Source organism: Lactuca serriola, chromosome 1, assembly GCF_051521515.1.
Source record: "Lactuca serriola cultivar US96UC23 chromosome 1, Lser_US96UC23_V15, whole genome shotgun sequence".
Taxonomy (NCBI): Eukaryota; Viridiplantae; Streptophyta; class Magnoliopsida; order Asterales; family Asteraceae; genus Lactuca; species Lactuca serriola.
This window is the reverse complement of record NC_136408.1, coordinates 170,166,849-170,190,208: the sequence shown is the minus strand read 5'-3', so window position 1 is coordinate 170,190,208 and position 23,360 is coordinate 170,166,849. Positions and strand designations below refer to the sequence as shown.

General features: G+C 41.1%; 2 protein-coding genes across 3 annotated transcripts; one reads left to right on the top strand and one right to left on the bottom strand.

Annotated features, from left to right (window-relative positions):
- Positions 1-5,848: 5,848 nt before the first annotated feature.
- On the top strand, positions 5,849-7,719 carry NRPB11 (DNA-directed RNA polymerase, RBP11-like protein). Of its 2 annotated transcripts, XM_079038439.1 has the most exons (7): positions 5,849-5,987; positions 6,135-6,181; positions 6,292-6,343; positions 6,500-6,563; positions 6,680-6,769; positions 6,843-7,017; positions 7,473-7,719. In XM_079038439.1, exons 4-7 carry the CDS (start codon positions 6,511-6,513, stop codon positions 7,503-7,505), a joined length of 351 nt encoding a protein of 116 aa, XP_078894565.1. In that variant the 5' UTR covers positions 5,849-5,987; positions 6,135-6,181; positions 6,292-6,343; positions 6,500-6,510; the 3' UTR covers positions 7,506-7,719. The 2 variants fall into 2 exon arrangements, with proteins under 2 accessions (XP_078894565.1, XP_078894562.1); XM_079038436.1 differs by lacking the exon at positions 6,292-6,343 and having other exon boundaries at positions 5,850-5,987.
- A 234-nt stretch (positions 7,720-7,953) lies between these two features.
- CHX28 (cation/hydrogen exchanger 28) lies at positions 7,954-22,882 on the bottom strand. The gene is made up of 5 exons (XM_079011527.1): positions 22,071-22,882; positions 21,710-21,992; positions 9,698-10,690; positions 9,001-9,591; positions 7,954-8,653 (listed from the first exon to the last, which is right to left on the bottom strand). The coding sequence occupies exons 1-5, from the start codon at positions 22,880-22,882 to the stop codon at positions 8,042-8,044; spliced, it is 3,291 nt and encodes a 1,096-aa protein (XP_078867653.1). The 3' UTR covers positions 7,954-8,041.
- Positions 22,883-23,360: the final 478 nt, after the last annotated feature.

Here is a 23,360-nt window from a genome sequence, read left to right as displayed (position 1 = left end):
TTGGAACAAAAGGAAGGGAAAATCTCCTCTGGAACCTTCAAAGAAGCAACAAATAGTGGCAGTCCATGCTACTACTTTGCCTGCTACCATACCTACTAATGCGCCTGCTGTTGCCCCTAACAACCCAGCACCAACTAAACCCTATGCCGGTAACCTCCCTAAATGCAACAAGTGCAATTTTCACCACACCGGAAATTGCCCTGAAATGCAGTGTCGTAACTGCAACAGGAAAGGGCATACTGCCCGATTCTGTAGAACACCGCCTCAACCCCTTAACCAAGTACCTGCCGCTGGAGTAAGTCGAGCATGCTACCAATGCGGTGATGTGGCGGCATTTCAAGAGAGATTGTCCAAAAGCTGGAAATGCCGGCGGGGTTGGGAGAATTTTAGCACTAGGTCACGAAGAAGCGATGGCAGATCCTGTAGTGGTCACGGGTACGTTCCTTCTCAATAATACTTATGCATGCATTCTTTTTGATTGTGGTGCCGAGAGGAGCTTCGTGAGCCATAACTTTAAACATCTACTAAATCAGAACTCCCAACCACTAAATAAAACTTTCATAGTGGAAATGGCTAATGGGAAATCCGAATCCACCAACGATATATACATAGGATGTACCCTTACCTTAAATGACTTGTCCTTCCCAATAGACCTTATGCTGGTCTCTATCAAAAGTTTTGACATCATAATAGGTATGGATTGGTTGTGCCCCAACCATGCCGACATCCTATGCTATGAAAGAGCTATTCGTTTGAACTTGCCGACTAACGAAACTCTTATTATCTATGGCAACAAACCCGGAACGAACCTTCAGATCATTTCTTGCATAAAGGCACAGAAATACCTTCGCAAGGAGTATTGTGCATTCCTAGCTCATGTGGTAGACAAAAAGCAAGAAGTGAAAGACATCGCAAGCATTCCTGAGGTCTGCAACTTTCCCGATGTATTTCCCGATGATCTTCCAGGGGTGCCTCCCGAACGACAAGTCGAATTCTGAATCGACTTAATCCCTGGAGCTACCCCTGTAGCCAAATCCCCCTATCGTCTTGCACCTTCTGAAATGCAATAATTATCCAGCCAGCTTAACGAACTCCTAAGCAAAGGTTTCATAAGACCAAGCTTCTCACCTTGGGGAGAACCGGTTTTGTTCGTAAAGAAGAAGGATGGATCATTCCACATGTGTATAGACTATCGCGAGCTGAATAAGCTTACCATCAAGAATCGATACCCTCTGCCTCGCATTGACGATTTGTTCGACTAACTTCAAGGGGCGAATTACTTCTCGAAGATAGACTTAAGATCCGGGTATCACTAGTTATGAATTTTGGAGGAAGATATTCCCAAAACCGCGTTCAGAACTCGTTATGGTCATTACGAGTTTATAGCGATGCCATTCGGATTGACGAATGCACCTGCAATGTTCATGGACCTAATGAACAGAGTGTGTCGCCCATTCCTGGACAAATTCATTATAGTCTTCATTGACGATATCCTTATCTACTCAACGAGAAAAGAGGAACATGGCCAACATCTTCGTCAAATATTACAAACTCTTAGATCGGAGAAGCTCTATGCGAAGTTTTCAAAGTGTGAATTTTGGATCAGGAAGGTAAATTTCCTAGGTCACGTGGTTAGTTCCGAAGGAATACACGTCGACCCTTCCAAAATAAAGGCAATTGAAAACTGGTTGGCACCCAAAACACCTACATAAATCCATCAATTCTTAGGTCTTGCTGGCTATTATCGCAGATTCATTCAAAATTTCTCTCGAATAGCTAAGCCTCTTACTACTCTGACCCAAAAGGGTGTAACTTTTAGCTGGGGAGAAAAGTAAGAAACAACGTTTCGAATGCTGAAGCGAGCCTTTTGTAGTGCACCGATCCTGTCTCTCCCTGAAGGGACAGAGGATTTTGTAGTGTACTGTGATGCTTCTAATCAAGGGCTTGGATGTGTTCTTATGCAAAGAGGAAATGTTATATCCTATGTCTCAAGGCAGCTAAAGACACATGAAGTCAATTATACAACACATGACCTTGAACTAGGAGCAGTGGTGTTTGCTCTGAAGATCTGGAGACATTACTTATATGGCACGAAATGCACAATATTCACGGACCATAAAAGTCTCCAACACATCTTCGATCAGAAAGAGCTGAATATGAGAAAACGACGATGGGTGGAGCTACTGAACGATTACGAGTGTGAAATTCTTTATCACCCTGGTAAAGCAAACGTAGTAGCTGACGCCCTTAGTAGAAAAGAATACTCGGGACGCCGGGTAAAGTCGTTGACCATGACAATCCATTCGCATCTGTCCACGCAGATCAAGGAAGCTCAACTTGAAGCCTTGAAACCCGAAAACGTAGCAGGTGAAACCCTGAGAGGAATGGATAAGAACTTTGAAGTCAGGGATGATGGAGTCTATTATTTCATGAACCGGATCTGGACACCAAAGTTCGGTGGTTACAGAGATGTGGTTATTAATGAAGCACACAAAACCCGATACTCCATCCACCCAGGTTCAGACAAGATGTATATGGACCTTAAGAAGCTATATTGGTGGCCTAACATGAAGGCCGAAATCGCTACCTTTGTGGGCAAGTGCCTTACTTGCGCCAAAATTAAGGTAGAGTACCAGAAACCTTCATTCTTATTACAACAACCTGAAATCCCTGAATGGAAGTGGGAGCGGATTACAAAGGATTTCATAACCAAGTTACCCAAGACATCAAGTGGTTATGATACTATTTGGGTAATCGTCGATAGATTAACCAAATCCGCACACTGCTTACCAATCAAGGAGACTGACAAGATGGAAAAGCTAACAAGAACATACCTCAAGGAGATTGTTAGACTACATGGTGTGCCAATATCTATTATTTTAGACCGAGATCATAGATTCACTTCTCATTTTTGGCAGTCTTTACAAAACTCTCTGGGAATTAGGCTAGACATGAGTACATCCTACCATCCGCAAACCGATGGACAAAGTGAGAGGACGATTCAAACATTAGAAGATATGTTATGAGCTTGCTTAATAGACTTTGGAAAGGTACGGGATATTCATTTACCCCTTGTTGAGTTCTCTTATAACAACAGTTATCACACTAGCATAAAAGTTGCTCCATTCGAAGCCCTTTATGGCCGCAAGTGCAGATCCCCTCTATGCTGGGCTGAAGTGGGTGACACGCAGCTGGCTAGAGGTCAAACTCCTGACAATGCTCTCACTGGTCCAGAAATTATTCGAGAAACTACCAAAAAGATCGTACAAATTCGGGAGTGGCTTAAAGCTTCTAGAGATAGACAGAAAAGCTATGCTGACAAGTGGAGAAAACCCTTGGAATTCCAGGTCGGTGACCGCGTTTTGTTAAAGGTCTCACCCTAGAAAGGCATGATACGCTTTGGAAAGCGTGACAAGCTGAACCCAAGGTATATAGGACCATTCGAGATTCTTGCCCGAATTGGACCTGTAGCTTACAAACTTCGATTACCCCAAGAACTAAGTAACATTCATCCTACCTTCCACGTTTCAAACTTGAAAAAGTGTCTTTCCGACGAGACTCTTGTGATACCACTTGAGGAAATCGAGTTAAACGAGAGCCTCAATTTTGTGGAAGAACCCGTAGAGATACTAGACAGGGAAGTTAAGAAAACCAAACAAAGCCGCATCCCAATAGTGAAGGTTCGCTGGAATGCAAAGCGGGGACCTGAATTCACATGGGAGCGGGAGGATCAAATGCAACAAAAATACCCACATCTTTTTCCCTAGTCTATCTGTAAAGTAAATTTCGGGACGAAATTCTCTCTAACGGGGGGATAATGTAACAAACCGTTATTTCAAACCTATGTAATAGTGTAGGTCAATTTGTACTTCTTTTTAAATTAATAAAGAGAAATTTTGGCATACTATGTATATTTACATAATTGACCCTCAAAAATAAATTATTAAATAATCTCAATTGGGTTAACCAAGTGATAGAGATTGTAACAAGGTTTCCAAAAATATAAAGAACACTAAAATCCGAGTTATAACAAAGAAGTTATGACCAATCGAAAATCCGCGACAAAACCGTCAAAACATTGTTCAGTGTAAAAACTGAATTTTTAATAAAAGGCTTTCTAGCCTTAACAATCTAAATGAAAGTTATAGTTTATGTTAAACCGAGAACTTTCATAAAAAGAACGGCAAAATCTGACTTCGTATGAGGAAGTTATGATTTTTCTAAGTTTCAGTATAGTAGTGTACAACGAAAAACTCGAAATAAAGATCGAGTGGTTTTTAGCCGACACAACCTAAACGAGAATTGAAGGTCTCTTCATTAGTAGTACAATGGTAAAAAGACAGACAAAAACGGACGTCGTATGAAGAAGTTACAAATTTATAACGGATTCCCGTCCCGGTCTGTTTAAAATAACAATATTAAAAATAAAGTCAAAATTAGCCAACGAAGTCTAAACGAAATTCGTAGAGTATAATTTTACCTACGCGTGCATATAAAGAACGTCAAAAACGGAGTTCGTATGCAAAAGTTATGAATTTTACAAGTTTTGGCACAAAAATAAAGAAAAATAGCAAAAATCAGGAATTTTCGCATGAACAGTAACGCCACGTCACCCTCGCATGCAAGGCCCCCACATGTCGGCTGCTGATTGGACCGATGCCTCGCATGTCGCCTTCTGATTGGACCGTAGCCGAGGTCCACTTAGAACCAGATAGCCTCGCATGAGTCACACCGGAGACACCCCTCGCACGCCCCTCGCAACCGCCCCTTCACACGTGCCTTCTTTCCATTGGACCGAGGGTTGGTCCAGGCCGAGCCAGCCAACAGCGAGCCTCCGGTCCAAAGAAGTCCCTTCGCCTTGCCACCTGTCAGACGCGTGTCACCCTCGCGCAGCTTTGGGTTCGAACCTTCGGACTATATATAGCATGCGAGGGTTCCGACTATTTTACACTTTTTCACCCTAAATTTCACCCTCTTTCACATTCTCCACTCCCCTAAGCTCATATACAACCCCTAAAGCCCCGATATCAAGACTAAAGCCCGAAGCAAACCTTAAAGCCCCAAAATTGTCGAAAATTCATCCTCTCTCCTGTCAAAACTCTGCCCGATTTAAGCCGGTTTTTCGCGAAACAAACTAATTTCCGGGAAATGAAACGTTGCCCATAGTACCACCTATCGAGTGAGTTCATACCCCCCGTATTTTCATAATTTCTAATGTTTTAAGGGGGGAAATACAAGTATAACACAATAACTTTGTGTTATAACAAACCCCAAATCTCCCATCGTTTCATTAATGACAGAGATTTGAAATAAGTTAATATTAAGCAAATCCACATATTTTCACTTACCCTTAATGTATTTTCTCCTAAGAAAGTTAGTAAACTCTCATCCACAGTGTAACTATATATTGAAAATGGTTGGTTTATCTACTTCAAAAGAAAAAAAAGAAAAGGAATTACAACAACGTTTACACATAACATGAAATTACAAAAATACCCCTACCCGCTAGGCACGTGGAGTACTTAAATGGATAAAACAAATGATTAACTTTGATATGGAGTAAATGGGCAACATTTATATGTATAAATGATGATTTGAATTAATTATTAAAAAATATATAAGTTGGGAGCTTGAGACTAACCCACTTAGCTAATAAAATGTCTAACAAGAAGATGCACAATTTTATTCCAAACATATAACAACCGCGTCCAATAATAACAAAATATATATATATATATATATATATATATATATATATATATATATATATATATATATATATATATATATATATATATATATATATATTGAAAAATAGAACTTCAACCATGGGTAAATCGTGTAATTTTCTCTTTTATATTTAAGGTTGTATGAAATAGAGCAAACATAATTCCCCTCTCCCCCTCCTACCGTACTCCTTCCCATTTTGAAATACAACCCTCCTCCACGGCTCGACTGCTAACCCCAGGGCCCTCGCTACTGAACTGGTGAGTTTTCTCCCTCAGAATCACACAAAAATTTGTCTTCCCCTCTTTCCACAGCAGCGGTGTTCGTTTTCCCCCCTTTTTATATCTCCAAGCGTCATTAAATATCAGTAATTCGTTCTATTTTTTGCTTTTCGTTTATGGTTTCAGGAATTTGTTGCTCCAACTTGCGTCACATTCTTCGTTTGTGAGTTGAGGTATTAACCTACATCCTTTCTTCAATTCTTCAAATTAACAAAGAGCAAGCTTCGGTTTCGTGTTTGATTTGTAAACCCTAACAAATGGAAGCTTCTTCCCATTTTACAAGAAAACTGGAAATTTGAAGATTTACTACTAAGTGTTTTCAATTCCAAAAAAAGGTCTGAATCAAAGGGTTATTATTTTGCTACCAAATTGAACTTTAGGACCGTGATTCCAACTCTGCTGTTCGTTGTGGATTTGTCGATTCTCAGGTATATATTTACATTTTAGAAACACAAATTGATTGTTTTCTTCTCCCTCGTGTTACTTCCCAGAGTAAAGAGCCATGAATGCCCCTGATCGTTATGAGCGCTTTGTGGTTCCTGAAGGCACAAAGAAGTAAACTTCTCTCTGTGTTTGTCCTTGTTTTCATACATATAATGATGAAATGTCACATTGATGATTGCTATCTTTATGCTCACTGTGTTTTCTTTGACAAACGAATGAATTCCTAGGGTTTCCTATGAAAGGGACACAAAGATCATAAATGCAGCTTCCTTCACTATAGAAAGAGAAGATCATACTATTGGAAACATCGTTCGCATGTAAGCTATCTTCTAAATCATACACTTTAAACCTAATTAAAAACACGTATATAAATTTGTATCATATGAACAGGCAGCTGCATAGGGATGGGAATGTTCTGTTTGCTGGTTACAAGCTTCCTCACCCTCTTCAGTACAAAATCATTGTTCGGGTTCACACAAGTAGCCAGTCTTCACCAATGCAGGCTTATAATCTAGCCATCAATGATCTGGACAAAGAACTTGATCATCTGAAGGCTGCATTTGAGGTATTTCTTTCTTTTTTATTCTTTCTTTTACATATAAATTAAATAGCACAAACTTTTACCTTCATTTACATTTGCATTTGGATGAATTTGGGGTTAGCCATTCTACACTCTTAACAAATATATGCTTTTAGATGCAATTTGAAATAAATGCTCACCAAATTGTTTTCTTACAATCTAGGTGTAGTGTAATTTTAAAAATTGTTTTCTTTTACATATAAGCTGTCAAAAATTATATTAGTGTTTGTCACTACAGAAAATAGTTAAGTGACTAAATGCAAGAGATAGCAAATTATTCATATCTACTTGTGTATTATAGCATCTTATGGGCAACTTATTTTTGTTTCAATGTTTCTTAGGAAAATTAAAGTTTGCAAGTTTACAAATGCTTTTTTTTTTCTTCTGTTTTTTTTAAATAAATCGTCTTTTTCATTTCTTTCATCTCCTATATTTTGTAGGCGGAGGTTGCAAGGGTTTCTGGGGAGTACTAATTGGGTTGATGGCATATAAGCTATCTTATTTTGGTATGTTACTTTGATGTTAACTGCAAGAAATTGGTGTTTTTCTTTTATCAATTTGCCCTATGTAGGATGTAAGTCAGAAAGTGGTATTGTTTTGGTGTCAATAGTGAATGCCTTTATGTGCAAAAAGTTTAAAACTTGTAACTTTTCCTTTTGATCTATTGATGCCAATATGTGCTTTAAAGGACGTGTTTGTTACATGGGATGCAACTAAGCTTTCTAGGGCTACGTTTAGTGATAATTTGCATAGATGATGTCTCATCTTTTTGGGTGGGACAAAAAAAACAACAATATTTGTCCCATTGACATCGGTCTCAGTAAAAACTGTGTGGTTATGATGAAAGGACATATAAACCTTCCATTCTTATAATTTAACTTTTGGTCTAGACTCACTATTACCTATATTATCGATAGATAAAAACTTCCACCTAAATTCCAACTCGAATCTTGCATTCTTCATTGCTACTTTACAATAATACACGAGAGCTATATTTCCTAACTAATTTTTACATAATGGAGAATTCTTCGTGCAATCCTTGAAGTTTCCCTCTAAGTTTATGTTGTTGAATAATCAAAACCGAGGCCGTAGTTGAGAAATCCGGAGCCGAAAGAATGTCCCCGATTGGACCCAGCTCCGGGCAAACCTCCCAATCATTCATACCCGCAGTTAACGTTGAGTTAACCCTTTCTCCTCTTCCCACAATAAATAAACTATATTCACCCTCTAATGACTTGATAGTTGAATACGTCTCACCGGAATTCAAAAGATACTTTTCCATATACGCAACATGTCCTGTTGCCACATGTCGATCGTAAAACTCTGCAAAGTACTCGTCATCTTCCTTCATTTCTTCCTCGTATTCCACCGTGTTGGCTCGGGACCTTGTGATCCTTGATGATGTGTTGCTTCCGCTGGTGTCCAATACGAATCGTATGACGGTGAGTTTCACTCCCGAGTGTCGTGCCACTCGACCCGCGTAAGCTAGTGCTTCACGATCGTCTTTGCCTGCGATGAAAATGATCGCGGTTTTGATACATTGGGTTCCTCCTGTTAGTTGGTTTGACCCGAGACCTCGGTCCACTAAAACTCCAACCGAACAAGGCGCATACCGTAAAACCTACATGAAATGAGTAACCTTTTCATGTCATTATTCCAATTCTTTAAGCAATGTGTACAAATAAATATGTAACGAGGCATCCAAATACATACATACTTTTATGCATTAGACACATTCTACGTTGTATAACGAGACACAATGTGCCTAATGTATGAGAACACACTAATAGGTATCATACATATTGTATGATACATATTAATACCTATCATGCAAATTGTATGCATTAGGCACGTTCGTGCTTGTACTTGTAATTGTTAGGAACATTATATAGAGAAGATATGGTATTAGTACCTTTCTATTTACACAATAATTATTAGGAACATTATGTAGAGATATTGTATTATTACCTTTCTATTGACACTTCGAAACGCCAAATGGTTGGCATTGAACTTGCCATCTGGTTGTTGGTTCTTATGGAATGGGAGGATGATTAACGAAACCAACATATCCTCTGCGAGTGTGCAAATTTCGTGATGCATTGTGGCCATTGGACATAGTGTAAGCGTTCTTTGTACATCAATCCCTTCACAATGGTCGTTTACATAAGCTTGTATTGTGTTGGTGATGTTTTCTCTCATCTCTATAACACCCGCATCTGTTATAGTCATTGCGTCCACTCCTTCTCCACGTGCCACCGTGGAAGCTACCGTTTCAGTTAACTCGATCAGATCGTTCACGTAAACTGTCATTTGGGGTTCTTCCGGCCCTTGTGAGATCTCCATGAAGTTAATTGTTGATTGAATGTTTTCGAGGCCATGAATGCATAATACTATTCGCAATTCATTTGATGGATTGAGCCATTGGAGGGCCATACGTTGTGTTGGTGACCGCTTTCTTGCACGTCTGATGATGCTCTTGACAACCATAGGGGCGTAGATGAATGTGAGGAAGCAAACCAATACAATAGCACTGCTATTTGAGGAACTAGATATATTTCTCTACATAAGCAATGAAGATATGGAATGCATGTCAAGACAAAGTTTTAATCATTTAATCGTTATCTACAAAATTCCGTTTAAGAAAACACCAAAGATTCAAACTTACTTGCTCGGCTAAGAGAGTCATGAAGATGTGGAAGTGACCCTTGATACCTAGAAGTAACCCTACTGCGACCGAATCCTGCCAATGAAACCCTAACATGATCCCAGAAATAATACTACCGAAAACTTTTCCACCTACTATGATTGCAAAGAGAAAAGCTATGCTAGCCCACGTGAACAAGTTATGACTTTCGAATTCGGAGAAGTCAACTTGAAAACCAACCCAAACCATGAATACCGGAAAGAACAATAGTCCAAAAAAGTACTTAACTTTACCGGTCAACAACTTCGATAGCCTCCCATCACGAGGCATCACGATTCCGGCCAAAAACGTACTTAGCATCATGTTGAAATGTGCTATCCATGGCGAAAGACTACAAACGAATACAAGACTAGCTATTGAGACAATCAAGTGTGGACCCTTCATTAATTTCCCTTGTGGGTTATGACTATCCACCCATGTCATAAGAAAGGGTATACATTTAGCTGCGAGAATCGTCTGAATGACAAGAACCGCAAGAATAAGAAGTATATCTCTAACTTTTCGAAAAGCAAAATCATCCAACGGATCGAAAACTATGTACCCTAGGGTTAGCATAATAATGGAAATAAGATCGGATATGACAGCAGTCGAAATCAAGAACCGTCCTATATCAGATTTCCCAATCTTGAGGTCGTTGATGATACGTGTGAGGAGGGGGGAGGCTGTTCCCGATAAAACAAGCGAGATCGTGACATCAAACGCAATACTAGGCTCGTAACTTAAATGTAACATCGGGGTTATGAAAAGTGATAGTAGAAAGGTAATTAATAACCCTGTACATGCCACTTTGGCTTCACGAATGGGTATCCGAACAAATATGTTAGGATCTATCTCAAGACCTATAACAAACATGTGGCAAATCATCCCGAACTCTGCTACATAACCGAGGGCCGTATTTGCATCATCGTTGAAGTTCTTACGTAGAAAGGGTAGGTTACTCAAAAAGAATCCTACCTACATGCAAAAAAAAAATGTTATTGTAAAAAATGACAATGATAGAAAGCATGAATGCAAATATACATTTGGATTAATCAAAATTATAAATCCTAATGTATGAACAAAAAAAAAACATTAACGCTAGCTAATTAATAATTAAATGTATGCATGCATAGGTGAGCAAAAGACATAAAAACAATGAATCGATTATATATAAATCAATTAATCGAAATTATAAACATTTGGGCTGTTTTTTTAGACTTAATACCATTTAATCTGAACAACAATTTACTTAATATGTAAAGAATGACTCAAGGGATTAAGTGAAAAAGACTTGCTTAATGTGTTAAGATTCTAACCTTTTTGACTATATTCTCTTCTTTTTTCCTTCCAAATCCTCTTATATTAAAATCGATGAATATTATAAAATTTGCTTTAGGTTTGTAAGGGTAATTTGTTATATCAACTCGTTGGGACACTTATCAATTTGCCCATACAAACATCATTATTCATTAGTAGTTCATCCACTTCATTCATGCATGGGAAAAAAGATACTCCTTAGTTGATTTAATGAACAAAAACAACACCAACACTAAATCATTAAAGGTTGGATAAACATTCAAACACCTGGAAGTCGAAAAACTACAACAATATACAAAAAACTCCTTTAGAAACATATGTTTATGTTTTTAACTAATTTGGTTTTTAGAGATGCCCAAAAGACATAAAGATGATAAAAAACAAATACAAACGAGAAAGACACAAGAGAGACATTACAATGGCTTCGGAAATGATGCGGGGTTGGGAGTATGGGCGTAAGAGCATGTGCAATACGCTGCACAATGCCAACGTGATGATAAAAATCAACATATTGAACGCGATATTGGCCACTTTCATGACCGTTACTTGGGTGCATCGTGGGTCGTTTGTTGTACGATCTTCTGTGTCCATATTTGATATTTTGACTCCAAATTTGATCGAAATAGCACATATTATCACACTTTTCTTGAATCCATCGAATTGATCCCAAAAAGATTCTTGAAACAAGATGAAAACGATTGGAATTGAAGGGTAAGATTGGATTGGAAGAAGTTAGGGCCATAATGAAATTGAAAATAGGAAGAGAGAGTGATGGCCTCATGAATGATAAATATGAGAGAATCTTGGGAAGAGAGTGAAGCTCCATGTTTTTCTATAATTCTATGTGTTATTAGTAACTTAGATTCTAAATAAGACCATCTTTTGCTTTTACATCGGATGAGCCACTACTTTTTTTAAAATTATTTTAATAATAATAATATGTAGAGTTTAATGGAACTGAATTGAGTCTCTTTGGCAAGCAATACAAAATCTAGAATTCTATTCCATTGAATTCCATTTTAACCCATGTACCAAACAAACTTTTAGTTATTTTAATGATAGCTTTCTAAGTGTAGTTTAACTCCCTATATTCATCAGCAACGTGAGTAGTATTTTGATCTTATGATTGGATTTGGATGTGAGCTTGTTAATACTATGCTTTCATTGTGGGCGCCTTTTGTAGCTTTTGTTGAAGGATTTTTTTAATGGGGAACTTATATTGAGGGGGGGCATCTCCTAAAGAAGTGAAAGAGTGTTACGATGGTTTACTTTATAATAATCCAATCACCATTTCGAATGTCGACGCATCAAATGTTATCATTTTGACAACACATTTGATGTGTAAATTTAATAGAAAAGTCAGGAACAACAAAAAGTTGATCCACATTTGAATTAAGACATATGCACTTTGGTTGTAGAGACTTAAGCACTTGGTCATTATGCAAGTATACAATCCAGGAACCATTGAATATTTTGTCATAAAAAAATTAAAGACTGTTATTTCTAATAATTATGCCCATTGAATTGTGATGATTAACAAAAAAAACGATGTGAAAAATAATAACAATTACAAGATATGGAATTAGGCAGATGTCAATTTGAGAAATTTTAGTATGCACTGAGTTCAATTGGTATTCATTATTCTTGCTAAACAGGTTACAAACGATCACAATAAATAGAGTCTGATCACAAAAGGCTAACTACCAATACTAACAAATAGGATATCTATCTAAACAAAGATAACAAACAAATAAACCATGCTAATCCTGTAACGTCCCAAAAATTCAGGGGTAAAAATTTCATTTTTAATATAACTAAAACATTGATACCATTTAATTCAAACAATCAAATCATAGTCAATCAAATCGTTTATCAGAGTTTATCCCAAAATCATTCATTGCTGAAATCATAGGTGTGTGCACTGCGATCAACCCGAACTCTTCCTTTCCAAAACGATGATACCTGAAACCATAAACAAACTTGTGAGCACGAAGCTTAGTGAGTTTCCCAGAGCATACCATTCACACAAACCACATATCACATATCCTGTTAGCTATAAAAGCTACACATGTATCATATATACTGTTAGCTATAAAAGCTACCATATATCACATAAGCCCTGCATACATAAAACCTGTAATAGTGCCATGGGCTACCCCACATGGTCTTTACCTAGGACTGCCATGGACTCCCCCATATGGTCTTACATCCAATGTTATGGGCTACCCCACATGGTCTTTACCTAGGGATGCCATGGGCTACCCCACATGGTCTTACATCCAATGCCACGGGCTTCCCACGGGGTCTTCCCTGCAAATACCATATATAACCAAATAGCATATCATGCATCACATAAATATCTACACATAACACGTACATAAACCTGTAAGGATGTCGTGGCTACCCCCAGGGTCTTATACCATTGTGCCATGGGCTACCCCACATGGTCTTCCATGCAAGTATCACAAAGACAACTAACATATCACATATTTACCAACATACCACCTAGCATAAAGCTAACTATCATATCACACAACATAAGATGGGCCGGCCTTGGTGCCTTAGACTTATTGGTATGGTGAGAAGATTCACCTGCAACTGTCGGCTGAAGAAATAAGATCACGCTGCTCCAACCACCGACACGAACTCCTCCACAGGTCAACACCAAATAACTGAACTCAATAAATGCCAATAATTACCAAAATACCCCTAGAAGTCAACTGGTCAACTCTTGGTCAAAGACAAAGTCCTTAGTCAAAGTCAAACTTCCTGACTGACTCTACTCGCCGAGTCAACCCGCTGACTCGTCGAGTCCAAGAATCTTCGAGTCCCATCCTGCTCAACTCACACAGTCGTCCCTCGATTCACCGATTCACGACTTAACCAGAAAAGGTTAGGGTTCCATGACCAGAGTCGCCGAGTCCAAGAACAGACTCGCCGAGTCCAAGGCAATCTTCAACAGACTCGCCGAGTTGTTCTTCCAACTCGTCGAGTTCATGCACATATTCATACAACTTGTCGAGTACACTAATGTGACTCGCCGAGTATCTCCAGTTCTCAATCCATTCAGAGGCTTTTCAAGCCATGCAGGGGCTCCAATCCATAGATCTACCCTTCTACAAGCTATCCCTCACGTAAAGTTGCAAACTTTACGTGATACCAAGGAGATATAAGCCCAAAACACACTAGGGCTTGGGTTTTAGACAAAGGGGCTTTACGAACAACCCAAGAACTGAAGCTTTATGACATTCTAAGCCATCATGAGTCTAGATCTGGAGCAGCAACGCCAGATCTAACTCCCAAATCCGAGATAGGTCTCAAAACAAGCTAAGGGTCTCCCAAAATAACCACCAAGGATAAACCAAAAAGGAAATAGCTTAAGATAAGGCTCCTTACCTCAGAGATGTGCCCAATACTGACGTAGATCACAGATCTATACAAGCTCTTGATGCTAACTTCCAATTTCTCAAGCTCCTTCCACCAATTTCCTCTTCTAAGCCCCCAATCTCCTCAACAATGAAGCCTCACATGAATTTTGGAGTTTCTGGAACTCAAAGGGAAGGTAAAGAGGCTGAAGGAGGAACATAACATTCTTTATATAGGGCACAACCCTGGGATTAGGGTTTTTCTCTCTTCAGCACCAACTCGTTGATCCAGCTACCGACTCGACGAGTTGGTCACTTAACTCGTGACCAAAATCCCGGTCCGACTCAGCGAGTCAGCATACCTACTCGTCGAGTCCCCTTCTTTATTTACACTTTACCCCCTGAACTCTTGATTCTAACTTGGGATGTTACATTTCCTTTCTTGGCCTTTCTGATTTCGGGTGTTACAACTCTCCCCCACTTAAACTAAACTTCGTCCTCGAAGTTCACTATGGCTAACTGACCTGCAATCCGCCTCCAACATCTTGCCTGGTGACTCTAACCCTATTAGCCTTCTGCCCGATCATTCTGGATGGCATAATCCTTACAGGTCAAATCCCCGAGTACAATCTAATCCTTAACCTTCCTGAGAACACCCCCTGCTCAATTGACAATCCTTCCGGTACTCCCTGAGTACCTAGGCTAAACATTCTTGGGGTTTACTTCCTTTTCCTCGCGCGTTTCTGGCCTCCCCAAGGCTGCCCTCTATAGCTATCCATTTCCTTTGTCATTGTGAGGAACATACCCTTCACGATGACCATCACTCCAGCCACTCTCGGTGCCGGTCACTATTGTCGGTAGTACCGAACTGCCTGAAACACTGAACTGACTGAAACACTGAACTGCTATATGGTTGCTTCCCAAAATATCTCGAGACCTTCCTGGTCTCCAATCATCCGTCGGTTATCTGCAAAACCGAGTTCCAACTCAACTGTGGAGTCCAAGGACTCCTCACTCAGTCTCTTTCACGACTTCAGAACGAAATCTTTCTCTGGAACTAGTTTCCACTAGTTATCCTGTCACTGTGGCTCTAACAACCTCCCGCTACTACGAAACTGCTTTTCTGAAGAATGACCGGGACCTCCCTAGTCCCGAATTGACTGTCAACTGTCCGAAGCACCGGACACCTTCCCGATTGCTGAGCCAGAGACACATGCTCCACATTCCCACATGACCTCCGAAGGACACCTCGCTGACAATAACCGCCCTGGCGATATCTTTTCTCTCGAGTCCTTCACTCCCTTGATCCATCCGATCATGACAGGCTGACAACCCATCGCCACTGAATCCGACGCAAAAATGAATGCCACAAGAACAACAATGGTCTTACATCATACCCGACCTCCCTCGACCTGTCTTTTCCTGGTTAAACATGGCATGGTCCCATTACTGATAGAACCAATTCGAGTCACATTGTGATGGCTTGAGCTACCATCAACCACACCCATTCATTACCCTGGTATCCTACATTCGATGCCCTTGGCATCTTATGCTCCCAATCTCATCTTACTGAACAATATCCTGTACTGAACATGCACGAACCCTGATTTGGAATCCTTTCCGAAACCAGTTGACACCCCGCTACTACCTCGAGGTTCATAATACACCATAACTTCTGACGTCCCCTTCGTGGCCGATAGACAATCACCCTTAGCCGATCCCTGAGACTACCAGTCTCTCATCTGGTCCAACCACCAGGTTTCCAGGTGATCAAAAACCAAGACTACCCAGCCGTAGCCATACTGCATCACGTGCCACTTATCCACAAGATCCTGCAACTCGAGATCCAACCCTTGACTCAACAGTCTCTACCATTTCCATTTTGAAATCCCATACCCATCCGGGCTCGCCCATGAATAATCCATCGAATAATCCCTCCGATCCTAATTCTACCTAAGTTGTGGCTTTCCCACGACTTTGCGAACCGATCTACCGTAGACCCAATCACTCGAAGAACTCATGAATGCTACGACTACCCCGTAGTCTTACAACACTTCCCATGCCATCCGATTATTAGTGAATGCTACAGCCCCCTGTAGTCTGACAACACTCCCACCCTGACTGTCCATTAGTGAACGCTACGGCTCCCCCGTAGTCTTACAACACTTTCACAGTGAATGATACGACTCCCCCATAGTCTTACAACACTTTCATACCACATGATCGTTGCCCATGGCCCTACTGCTCACCTATCAATCCGAACACGTCTCACTGTTTAGCAGCCACATAGTCTATCCTCCCAAACTGAACTCAATTACTGACTGGAACACTACATGGTTCCCTCCCCCGAAGCCTGCAATATGATGTCAGAAGGACGCGATCCAAATGCTGGGGAGTTTCCCGAACTCCCATCCCACGATATCCGATACTTAGTCGGCCCCTAAAGCCGCCTTTCCTCCCCAAAAGGAAAATGTAAGACGCATCCACGTCTCACACTCGCTTTTCTCTGAGATATCTGAATAATATTCCCCCACTTAGATTCGACTAAGTCTGCTTGGCACATGAAAATTGAAGGATTCCCACATCCTATCTCTCGTTCCAATGGTTAATTTGCTGATGAGCGGCGCCTAACAAAGCTAGAACACCAAGAATAACCCTTCCCAAAACAACACAACTTTCGAAAACCCGCTAGCATCTCTGAATCCCAACCATATCAACGAATTTAGATGCTTTAAATATTGTTATATTTGGTTCTTGCCGATCGAAGGTCAGATGGTCTAACCAAATCTTCAGCAACAATTATCTCTTCCCTTGACAACCTCGGGAGCCTTTCCAAACATGATAGCTAAGGTTACTGGAACCTAGTCATAATTTCCCTCATATAAGCCCTGGAACCAATCTAGGCCATACCCAAAATGAAACACGCGTACTAAAAATTCTTAGATAACTGGAGTCGGTGCCCTCACTACTCCTCCCTGATCGTCAAGTGGTTGACTTCCTTGTCCCCCATTTGCCTTCAACGACAATATGACGGACTTGCGCCCTATGGGCATTCCCTGCTGATGTGGTCAAACCTGATACACCTGTAGCTACCCAGATCACCGGATAGCCTCCGACAATGACTCGGAGCGATCCCAGTATGTGCGGAATCCACTCCGCAAGATACGTCCATCTGAAAGCTCCTTAAAGATTCCTCGGTGCGCTGGCTGGCACCTGATACTCTTGCTAACTCGAACAATAGCAGAAATCCGACCCAAGGTCTAACTATCACACTCCCCAAGTAATATAAATTACCGGTACCACCGGAAATGACCGAAGATAGTATATCCACAAACATCTAGAGGACTCCTGACCATCTCCTCCTGAGTTACCTCAACCATCTGAAAAACATGATGCAACACTTCATCCTGATCCCAATGGCAATCCAATCCCTTGTAACGAGCTCCATCGCGTCGTTTTCGCAAGTGTTGAACCGAATCCGGCCCTGTTGGCCTCTCAAAAGCTGATCCAAACTCCTGGATCCCCCTCCCGAGATCCTCCACTATAGGCACCCGGGCGGGTCCCCTTTTCCAAAGGTGACCCTAATCAATCCCTGCTCTCGAACTCTAGAAATCATAACATTCAGGGTCTCGCACCCTGACACACTCACCTGCTCAATCGTCCACTGCCGATGTGCAATAGATGGAGCAACCTATGCTCCCAACCAGTTACAAACTATCCCCAAGACAAAGTCTTTAACTCCAAAAGTTCAATAGATCGCACCATCAATCCTTGCCGTCTGATGCAAGAGATCCAATGCGAACTCCCAATCCTGGCAGTCCTTCTGCTAACTGGCTCTCTACCGGAGCCAGGACCAAACCCTGGTCCTTCCCCTTGCGTGCTCATCCGCATTCTACACTGCAGCTATCCCTACAGTCCACTCGTAACCACGAATTCCTTTCCCAGGTTTCTTGGATTCTTCGAGGCTTTCCCCGATTCGAGTATGGATCCTGTGCTTTCAGTAGTACGGGCCCAATACTACCTTCCACACCTATCCATACTTTCCTCCGGAATCATCCCAAATCCTCTAAGTTACCTACTTCCCTGATGTACTAAATGTTTGCTAGACAGCAACACAATATCCACCTAAGCACCTCCTAGGTCTCCCCCTAGGCTCCCAATCACACCGAACCGCCTCACTACTCACTGGAGCATATCCTAGGCTTTCCTAGGTTCCCGACCTCGCCCTGCCATCAGCTGCTGAGGAACTCCTCACGATGCCAGTCATCTACCTCCTGGATATCGTCACATCCACTTAGTAGCTGACTCCCATCACTAAAGAGTTCCACAAAGTACAAAGCAAGCAGCATTCGTGCAGACACACTCCTAACACTAATCTCATCCTAGGCTCATCCTAGGGTAATCTCCGACCCAAAAACAATCATAGAATATCCGGTCCACGTACCACAACCCAAGTTGTCCACATCCACCTTCGTTGACGGCTGCCTTATGCATGCAAATTGTACACAGAACAGGAAACGAGCCGCACCAATTATTCTATGGCCATGAGATCCTAACTGTATACAATTTTAAAACATACACGTAGCAGTTACCAATATCAATAATCATTCTCACTCTATCATGGCATCCAACATCCCAAGGCTACGAACATCACATATCAGGCCAATCTATCGCTGTCTACTTAGCACTAGCATGCAAGTCTAAGAGCTCATATAGCATACAAAGGCATCCCTCCTAGCTCTAACTAGCATGCGATATTCAGATTCATAACCAAATCATAAAAGATAACAGATGTGGGTATTCTGGGGAAACTTACTTGAGTTCGGCCGATTGCATGCACCACACCCTTTCTTTTCTTAGAAAACTTTTCCTTGAAAACATTTTCCTTTAAAAAAAAACCTTCCAGATCCTCAGTCTGAGTTCAGACACACCTAAAAGTACGTCCGAATCCCTCAAACCAAGGCTCTGATACCAACTTGTAACGTCCCAAAAATCAGGGGTAAAATTTTCATTTTTAATATAACTAAAACATTGATACCATTTAATTCAAACAATCAAATCATAGTCAATAAAATCGTTTATCAGAGTTTATCCCAAAATCATTCATTGCGGAAATCATAGGTGTGTGCACTGCGATCAACCCGAGCTCTTCCTTTCCAAAACGATGATACCTGAAACCACAAACAAACTTGTGAGCACGAAGCTTAGTGAGTTTCCCAGAGCATACCATTCACACAAACCACATATCACATATCCTGTTAGTTATAAAAGCTACACACGAATCATATATACTGTTAGCTATAAAAGCTACCATATATCACATAAGCCCTGCATACATAAAACCTGTAATAGTGCCATGGGCTACCCCACATGGTCTTTACCTAGGACTGCCATGGACTCCCCCATATGGTCTTACATCCAATGTCATGGGCTACCCCACATGGTCTTTACCTAGGGATGCCATGGGCTACCCCACATGGTCTTACATCCAATGTCACGGGCTTTCCTCGGGGTCTTCCCTGTAAATACCATATAAACCAAATAGCATATCCTGCATCACATAAATATCTACACATAACACATACATAAACGTTTAAGGATGCCGTGGCTACCCCCAGGGTCTTATACCATTGTGCCATGGGCTACCCCACATGGTCTTCCATGCAAGTATCACAAAGACAACTAGCATATCACATATTTACCAGCATACCACCTAGCATAAAGCTAACTATCATATCACACAACATAAGATGGGTCGGCCTTGGTGCCTTAGACCTATTGGTATGGTGAGAAGACTCACCTGCAATTGTCGGCTGAAGAAATAAGATCACACTACTCCAACCACCGACACGAACTCCTACACTGGTCAACACCAAAACTGAACTCAATAAATGCCAATAATTACCAAAATACCCCTAGAAGTCAACTGGTCAACTCTTGGTCAAAGACAAAGTCCTTAGTCAAAGTCAAACTTCCTGACTGACTCAACTCGCCGAGTCAACCCGCTGACTCATATCGAGTCCAAGAATCTTCGAGTCCCATCCTGCTCAACTCACCGAGTCGTCCCTTGACTCACCAATTCACGACTTAACTAGAAAAGGTTAGGGTTCCATGACCAGACTCATTGAGTCCAAGAACAGACTCGCCGAGTCCATGACAATCTTCAACAGACTCGCCGAGTTGTTCTTCCAACTCGTCGAGTTCATGCACATATTCATACAACTCGTCGAGTACACTAATGTGACTCGCCGAGTATCTCCAGTTCTCAATCCATTCAGAGGCTTTTCAAGCCATGCAAGGGCTCCAATCCATAAATCTACCCTTCTATAAGCTATCCCTCACATAAAGTTGCAAACTTTACGTGATACCAAGGAGATATAAGCCCAAAACACACTAGGGATTGGGTTTTAGACAAAGGGGCTTTACCAACAACCCAAGAACTAAAGCTTTATGACATTCTAAGCCATCATGAGTCTAGATCTGGAGCAGCAAACCCAGATCTAACTCCCAAATTCGAGATAGGTCTCAAAACAAGCTAAGGGACTCCCAAAATAACCACCAAGGATAAACAAAAAAGGAAATAGCTTAAGATAAGGCTCCTTACCTCAGAGATGTGCCCAAAACTGATGTAGATCACAAATCTATACAAGCCCTTGATGCTAACTTCCAATTTCTCAAGCTCCTTCCACCAATTTCCTCTTCTAATCCCCCAGTCTCCTCAACAATGAAGCCTCACATGAATTTTGGGGTTTCTGGAACTCAAAGGGAAGGTAAAGAGGCTGAAGGAGGAACATAACATTCTTTATATAGGGCACAACCCCGGGATTAGGGTTTTTCTCTCTTCAGCACCAACTCGTTGAGTCCAACTACCGACTCGACGAGTTGGTCACTTAACTTACGACCAAAATCCCGCTCCGACTCGGCGAGTCGGCATACCTACTCGTCAAGCCCCTTTCTTTATTTAGACTTTACGCCATGAACTCTTGATTCTAACTTGGGATGCTACATTTCTGTTCTTGGCCTTTCTGATTTCGGGTGTTACAACTCTCCCCCACTTAAACTAAACTTCGTCCTCGAAGTTCACTATGGCTAACTGAGTTTTCGTAGCGACACAAACAAGAGCTATTTCTTTAGACTCCACTCTCTCCCGAACGAAAAAACAATCCATTTCAATGTGTTTAGTTCGTTCATGAAACACCGTATTATGAGCAATATGACGAGCATACTCATTATCGCACAAGAGAGGAGTAGGCTTGTCAATGCGAATTCCAAGGTTAGAAAGTAACCACCGTACCCATAATATTTCACTGACCGTAGTCACCATGACACGATACTCCGCTTTTGTAGAAGACCGAGAGACCACCGATTGCTTGCGAGATTTCCATGACAGTGGTGCACCACCCAACATTAACAGATAATCAGTTCTTGAACACCTAGAGAAAGGACAACCTAACCGGTGAGAGTTACTGTAAGCAAGCAGCTCTGGTCGTCCATCCTTTGGAAGAAGAATGCCTTGTCCCAAAGTTGTTTTAAGATAACACAAAACTCTCAAAGCTGCGTTCCAATGATTTTGATGAGGATTAGATACGAACTGGCTTAAAATATTAACCAAATATGTAATATCCGATCATGTTGCTTGCAAATAAAGTAGTCTTCCAACTAATCGCCTATACCAATTAGCATCAACTTTCTCCTCCTTATCACCTTTTTCCAGTTTGAGATTTTGTTCCATTGGGAACTTGCTTGGACGCCACCCAAGTATACCAACATCATCTAGTATGTCAATAGTGTACTTCTGTTGACTAAGTAGTAGACCTTCTTGTATGCGTGACACTTCAATCCCTAAGAAATACGTGAGACTGCCTAAATCTTTGATGCTGAACCGAGTATGGAGACTTGACTTGGTACTCTCAATCTTCTTAGAATCATTACCTACAATGATCACATCATCAACATATATCAATGCTGCCACAAACACATCTTTATTTCGATGAATGAACAATGAGTGATTCGCATGTGATTGGTGGAAATCAAGTTCTCGTAATGCTGAGGTGACCTCGTGATACCAGTTCCTACTAGCTTGCTTCAAGCCATACAAAGACTTCTTCAACTTGCAAACCCTTGTGTCACCTTCTTTGCCAAAACCTTGAGGAATATTCATGTACACATCTTCTTCAAGATCACCATGTAAGAACGCATTATTCATGTCTAAATGATGTATGATCCAGTTATTTTTGACTGCCATGGTTAGTAAAATTCTGACAGCGACAAGTTTGGCAACCAGGACAAAAGTGTCATGGTAGTCCACACCATCCAGTTGCGTGTATCCTTTCGCGAAAAGCCTTGCTTTGTAGCGTTCTATCTCCCCATTTGGTTTGAACTTGATCTTGTATACCCATTTAGAGTCAATGACGTGTTTACCCGATGGTAGCTCAACAAGTATCCAAGTCTTATTTGCTTCTAAAGCACTTATTTCTCTAATCATTGCATCTTGCCACCTTTCATCTTTAGCTGCATGCTTAAAACACTTTGGCTCATAGTGTGTGACTATGGATTCTAAAAATGCTTTATGAGACTTAGAATTTTTTTTTTATAAGAGACATAAGAGGAGAGGGGGTGTACTGTAGAAGCATGTCGATCGGTAGTGGACAGTGGATGTGTAGCACCTGGTTCTTGGTACGTATCCTCTTGTTGTATACCTTGCATTTTGGCCTTGGACTTGGCGAGTTGAAGGTCCAACTCGCCGAGTAGAAGCGAGAAGAGACACGGGACTTAAACGTTGAACTCGGCGAGTCGGGTCCCGGACTCGGCGAGTAGACCCTGTTTGGGCAAAAACCCTAATTCGAGGGTTTGCACCCTATTTAGACACTCTAACTCGGCCTCCTTTGTCCCTAACACTTCTAGAGAGTTGTAGAGCGAAACCCTAGCCCCCATATTGTTCTTGTGAGTGATTTTTGGCTTTG